The sequence below is a fragment of the Borostomias antarcticus genome, assembly GCF_949987555.1.
Source record: "Borostomias antarcticus genome assembly, chromosome: 14".
In the NCBI taxonomy this organism is placed as follows: Eukaryota; Metazoa; Chordata; class Actinopteri; order Stomiiformes; family Stomiidae; genus Borostomias; species Borostomias antarcticus.
This window is the reverse complement of record NC_140247.1, coordinates 8,599,735-8,606,005: the sequence shown is the minus strand read 5'-3', so window position 1 is coordinate 8,606,005 and position 6,271 is coordinate 8,599,735. Positions and strand designations below refer to the sequence as shown.

Genomic DNA, 6,271 nt, shown 5'->3' with positions numbered 1-6,271 from the left:
GAGAGACTCAGGACCAAGGAACAGATTCAGAGAGAGGGCCGAGGAGGAGGAGGAGGAAGAGGAGGAGGAGGAGGAGGAGAGCGTGGGACCTTTACTTTAGATCCCATCCTCCGTACGGTAGATACGTGAGGAGGCCGGTTGCCGGAGAGACCAGGAACGAGAGGGCGGCAGAATAGCGCGGGAATAAAAAAAATAATATTAAAAAAACGCGGAGAAAAAAAGTACATCAGTTTCCTGTGAACGAAATGGGTCCAGAGCGCTCGTTATCCTCCTCGCGTTTGGTCACGTGACGGCGTGTGGGTGGCGTCGCTCTCCTTCCTCCTCCTTCTCCTCCTCCTCCTCCTCCTCACTGTGCGTCGCTGGCGGGGGGGAGGCTCTTGGGTGGGGCCTTGCTGCCGAGGCCGCGCCCGCCGATCCTCAGCCCCGGGGAGGAGCGGGTCGGGGAGGTCAGGGGGTCGGGGGAGGAAGAGGAGGAAGAGGAGCGTCCGTTGGGCAGGAGCGGAGCCGTGGCGGAGGAGCAGGGGGCGTGGCCCTCGCCCAGAAGGCGGTGCCCCCGGAGGGTGGAGGAGAGGAGCAGGGCCTCGGGGGTCAGGCTGGATGCGGACAGGCAGGCCAGCAGGGCCCGGGCCTGGCCGGAGGAGGCCGGCGGGGAGGACAGCGCCCCCTCCTGGGGGTACCTCCTCAGGCCGGGGGCGAACACCGCCGCGCTGGGGGGCAGGCGCCCGGAGAAACTGGCGCCCGAGAGGAAGGACTCAATACTGCCGCCGTAGCTCCCCAAGGCCTGGGGGGAGGTCCCATGGGCAAGGGAGGAGGGGAGGAGGAACAGGAGGAGGAGGAGGATCATTGAGAAATGAGAGAAGGCATTAAGAAGAAAGAGAAATTAAATTGGGCATAGTTGATGGTGGTAAGCTGGGCGTGTCACCCTGAATCAAACACACACATATATGTCACTCACACACACACACACACACACACACACAGACACACACACGAAGGGGGCGTGCAGAGGAAATGTAGCATTATGACTCTTTAAGACAAGAGAGTTGACAGGAGGGGCTTGGGGGGTGGAGGGGGGGGGGGGGGGGCTGGGAGGAGAGGAGGGGGGCAGGTCTGTAGTCAGCTGGTGCTGGGGAGGAGGAGGAGGAGGAGGAGGAGGAGGAGGAAGAGGAGGAGGCTGAAGAGGGCAGGCACAGACAGGTCTCTCACTGCTGCCGGGTCACGGACGCAGGTGTGGGGCAGGTCAGGTGGCCCCGGTGACAGGGGGGTGAGTCGGACCCCCAGGAGCAGGTGTGGGAGGAGGGGGGGGTGAGGGGGGGGGGGGGTAGAGACAGGGTCGGGGGGGAGGGGGGAGAACAAGAGACAAACACAGGAGATCATTAGCCAGGTTAGAATCAGCGTCACGCCAAGAGGGACAAAAATGGCGGCAGCTGTTGTAACGTGGCACAGGTCACGAGCGACACGGCAACTGAAGTGTAAATATTACACTCTTGTTGACCATTCTGTTTTGACAGTTCTTTTAATGAACACAAGTCATTAAAAACGAAAAACATTTCAATGAACGGTGCTACACATTGCACTAGGTGTGATGGTGGAGTGAACCAATAGATGGCGCTGTTCTAGCAATATGAGCCGTTGGGTCAATACTGTACAAAGCGCATCTCTTGTTCCTCTGCTCTCCTGCCTGAGGGGACCTTCTCACGGGGCCACACATTTATCCCAGTCTACAAGTGAGGAGAAACAGCCTCCCTCGCCTCCTCACACCCGCCCCGCCCTCCCCCTCTGCCCCCCCCCTCTGCCCCCCCCCCCCCCCCCCTCTGCCCCCCCCTCTGCCCCCCCAGACCTTAACTAGCCCCACAGGTAATAACAGGCTGAAATGGGAAACGGAAATTGTGTTTTGCAGAATGAAAGGGCTTCACAGCGTCATGTGAGATTGTGTGTTTGACCCGTCTGGTCTCATCCAGCCCAGTGATTGGGAGGATCCTTGTGTCTGGAACAGGCCACGCCTCCTGATAACACGGTCTCTCAACAGGCACATCTGGGTGTCAGGATAGGGGCCAATAGAGGGTGAATCTAGGGCGGTTGCTGGATGACTCTAGGGATGATTCCAGATCACGCAGTTCTGCATGGCAGAGAGGACGACAGCACAATCAAACACTGTTGAAATGAAGCAATTTGGGAATTAATCTAAAACGGTCCAGCTGCAAACCCTGCCTATAACGCTCGCTACTCTCTTTTCTTGGGCCGCTCTACTTCCTTTCATGTGAGATAAGTATCTTTTTTGTTGTTGTTGTTGACATCCATCAGGGGCGTGATGCCCCCCTAGCCGAGATGACTTGGCGCCTCCTGCTGGGAGAATTGCTTTTGAGCGTCTCCCATCCCTTCGGTCCGAGGATGTTGACTTCACTTACTACGTCTGTTTTGTCTGCAACAAAATGGCAGACAAAGGGAGCGCGCTGAGAACAACTGTCTGAGATGGGATTCATCTTCCTCTCAGTGGGCAGCGAGGAAGGCCTGACTCCACCACCACGAGAGAGAGAGAGAGAGAGAGAGAGAGAGAGAGAGAGAGAGACAGAGAGAGAGAGAGAGAGAGACAGAGAGAGAGAGAGAGAGACAGAGAGTGAGAGAGAGAGAGAGAGAGAGAGACAGAGAGAGAGAGAGAGACAGAGAGAGAGAGAGAGAGAGAGAGAGAGAGACAGAGAGACAGATAGAGAGAGAGAGAGAGAGACAGAGAGTGAGAGAGAGAGAGAGAGAGAGAGAGACAGAGAGAGAGAGAGAGACAGAGAGAGAGAGCGTGGGAGAGAGAGAGAGAGAGAGAGCGTGGGAGAGAGAGATAGAGAGAGAGAGAGAGAGAGTGGGAGGGAGAAGGACAGAGACATGGAGAGACAGAGGAAAAGAATAAGACATGAGTGGGAGGTAGGAGATTAAGAAAGGATGAAGGAGGCAGATAGAGAGAAGGTAAGAGGAGAGAGAGAGGAGAGAGAGAGAGAAGAGAGGGAGAGAGAGAAGAGAGGGAGAGAGAGAGGGAGAGAGAGGGAGAGAGAGAGAGAGGCTGCTGAATGAGGCACGGTGTCGTCCTCATATTGGATAATCAATGATTGGTTTGACACTGCTGGGTACTGATTAGCCTCATCCTCCAGAGCTCATCCTCCCTCCCTCCCTCCCTCCCTCCCTCCCTCCCTCCCTCCCCAGGACTGTCCTCCTCTCTAAATTCCTGTCTCACAGTCCTGTCAGTGTAGTGGAGAGGGTTTAGGAGTGGAGAGGGTTTAGGTGCACTTCAGCGCTCCGGCGCTGTTAAAAAACCATCGACATCAGAGCTTTTTTTTTCACAGACATGACTCCGGCCCTCGCTGGTTTTACACGCCTCAGCCTCCTGTAGGCGCCATGGCGACGCGTACGCGACCGGCGTCCTGAAAAATCCCTTCACTCAGCAGCACCACAAAACATCACCTCTGCCCCCCTCAACCTCCAGGGTCAAATAACAACCTCACCACACACACACACACACACACACACACACACACACACACACACACACACACACACACACACACCCTGTGGTCTTGCCCTACGCTAGTCTGCTTCAGTGGGGTGTGAGGAGGAGTGGAAGTGCAGAGGTGTGGGTGGGGTTGGTTGGGTGGGGAGGTCAGGGGAGGTCAGGGGAGGTCAGGGGGAGGTCAGGGGGAGGTCAGGGGAGGTCAGGGGAGGTCAGGGGGAGGTCAGATGCTGCCGTACCTGCTGCTGGCCCTGGCTCTTGAGGAAGTCGTCTCTCTTGCCCTTGCTCTTCTCTGGGCTGTTCTGCTGGAGGTGCTTCAGTCTGGAGGCGGCCGAGGGGTGGAGGACTTTACCCACGTTACCCCCACCAGAGGAACTGCTCCCTCCCTAGAGAGAGAGAGAGAGAGAGAGAGAGAGGAGGGAGGGAGGGAGGGAGGACAGGATAGAGAGAGAGGAGGGAGGACAGGAGGAGGAAAGAAGGAGAGGAGGGAGGAGGGGGGGGGGGTGATGGAGAGGTGAGAGACATCAACTGAACAAAACCCATCATCCCAGTAGAACCAGCCGGTGCCCCCCCCCCCCCCCCGGGCAGCTGAGGGCCCTGAGAGCAGGTCTGCCCCCCCAGTCCCCTGCCCCCCCACCACCAGGATTCTCACTCTGTTCAGTTAAGAGACTGGAGAGCTAGGAGAGACCAAGGAAAGACGTGACACTCGGGAGGATAGAGAGATGTGAAATTGAAATTGATGTTCCGTAGCCGAGCGGTGCTGAAGGCTCCATCGCAAGATGAAGTGGCCTTAATGATCTCTCCTGGCAGGCGTCTCCCAACTCTAATATGCACCAAAACAAACACACCCTCTCCCAGACATCCTGCTCTAACCGGCCCACACACACACACAGATTATGAGGAGAGTTGGTCTGCAGGGGCCCAGCAGGGTGGAGTTTATCAAAGTATACTGTAAAACAATGTTTAACATTTTGCATTATCGACTATTTCAATAACCAGAATTCTTGAATTGAAATGGAATGGAGCCGAACACGTGTTTGAGCTCAGCAGTATACAGGAAGCCGAACATGTGTTTGAGCTCAACAGTATACAGGAAGCCGAACATGTGTTTGAGCTCAGCAGTATACAGGAAGCCGAACATGTGTTTGAGCTCAGCAGTATACAGGAAGCCGAACATGTGTTTGAGCTCAGCAGTATACAGGAAGCCGAACATGTGTTTGAGCTCAGCAGTATACAGGAAGCCGAACATGTGTTTGAGCTCAGCAGTATACAGGAAGCCGAACATGTGTTTGAGCTCAGCAGTATACAGGAAGCCGAACATGTGTTTGAGCTCAGCAGTATACAGGAAGCCGAACATGTGTTTGAGCTCAACAGTATACAGGAAGCCGAACATGTGTTTGAGCTCAGCAGTATACAGGAAGCCGAACATGTGTTTGAGCTCAGCAGTATACAGGAAGCCGAACATGTGTTTGAGCTCAGCAGTATACAGGAAGCCGAACATGTGTTTGAGCTCAGCAGTATACAGGAAGCCGAACATGTGTTTGAGCTCAGCAGTATACAGGAAGCCGAACATGTGTTTGAGCTCAGCAGTATACAGGAAGCCGAACATGTGTTTGAGCTCAGCAGTATACAGGAAGCCGAACATGTGTTTGAGCTCAACAGTATACAGGAAGCCGAACATGTGTTTGAGCTCAGCAGTATACAGGAAGCCGAACATGTGTTTGAGCTCAGAAGTATACAGGAAGCCGAACATGTGTTTGAGCTCAGAAGTATACAGGAAGCCGAACATGTGTTTGCGCTCAGAAGTATACAGGAAGCCGAACATGTGTTTGAGCTCAGCAGTATACAGGAAGCCGAACATGTGTTTGAGCTCAGCAGTATACAGGAAGCTGATATGAAGCTTCTTCTGAAGCTGACCCCCTCCTCCTCTCCCCTTCCTCCTCTCCTCCTCCTCCTTTCCCCCTCTTCCTCTCCCCCTCCTCCTCACTTCCTCTGTCTGCATTAATATGGGGTGACAACTTGACTGTTGAGCATAGCAGCCTTGCCCTGAGTGAGAGCCTAGACACACACACACACGCACGCACGCACACACACACACACACACACACACACACACACACACACACACACATACACACACACACACGCACACACACACACACACACACACACGCACACACACACATCTAGTCTGCTTTTACACGCAGATGTCGTTCTCTCTAATCCCTGTTCTAGTCATCTTCTATCATAAGACTGATCACATTTAGCAAGACACACAAAGTGGGTTCAAGGGTGAAATGAAATGATCTACTGCATTAAACTCTGACTCCCAGCATGCTTTGGGACCATGTCTGGTTTTTTGGGAACACAGAGCCCTGATCATGACAACGACAAAGAGGGGATCTAAAAGCTAATCAATGCTTCTCCCAGAACCCTTATGGAGAAGCTATAATAACCGATGACGCGAATAAACGGCGATTGATTTCAGTTAAGAGCAGCCGGCCGTGAAACACAAAGACGAGAGAAGAAGAAAAGAAACGGAGGAGAGGAAGAGAGACTGAAGGAAGAGAGAAATCACAGTTTATTGTCAGGGGTTGCGGAGGAGCCTTGGTGAACAGGGTAGGAACGGCAGACGTCGGGGTAGAAGTGATGAGAATGCAATTAAGGACGGCCGCCCCCCCGTCACTCTCAGAGCGCTGAGGAGGGGGAGGCGTCAGTGGTGCGGTGCGTTCAAACGGAACACGCTGTTCTGAAGAATTCCAATTTGGTAGGTTATAA

The 6,271-nt window shown here is 54.2% G+C and overlaps 1 protein-coding gene across 1 annotated transcript in view; it reads right to left on the bottom strand.

Annotated features, from left to right (window-relative positions):
* Positions 1-346: 346 nt before the first annotated feature.
* Positions 347-6,271, bottom strand: part of srcin1a (SRC kinase signaling inhibitor 1a) — a gene marked incomplete at both ends in the record, with an annotated part of 34,550 nt that continues 28,625 nt past the window's right edge. Inside the window, 3 exons of the mRNA XM_084448410.1 lie at positions 347-781; positions 3,733-3,814; positions 4,525-5,327. Of these exons, the coding sequence (XP_084304536.1) occupies positions 347-781; positions 3,733-3,814; positions 4,525-5,327 (1,320 nt within the window). The remainder of the gene's footprint in view (positions 782-3,732; positions 3,815-4,524; positions 5,328-6,271) is intronic.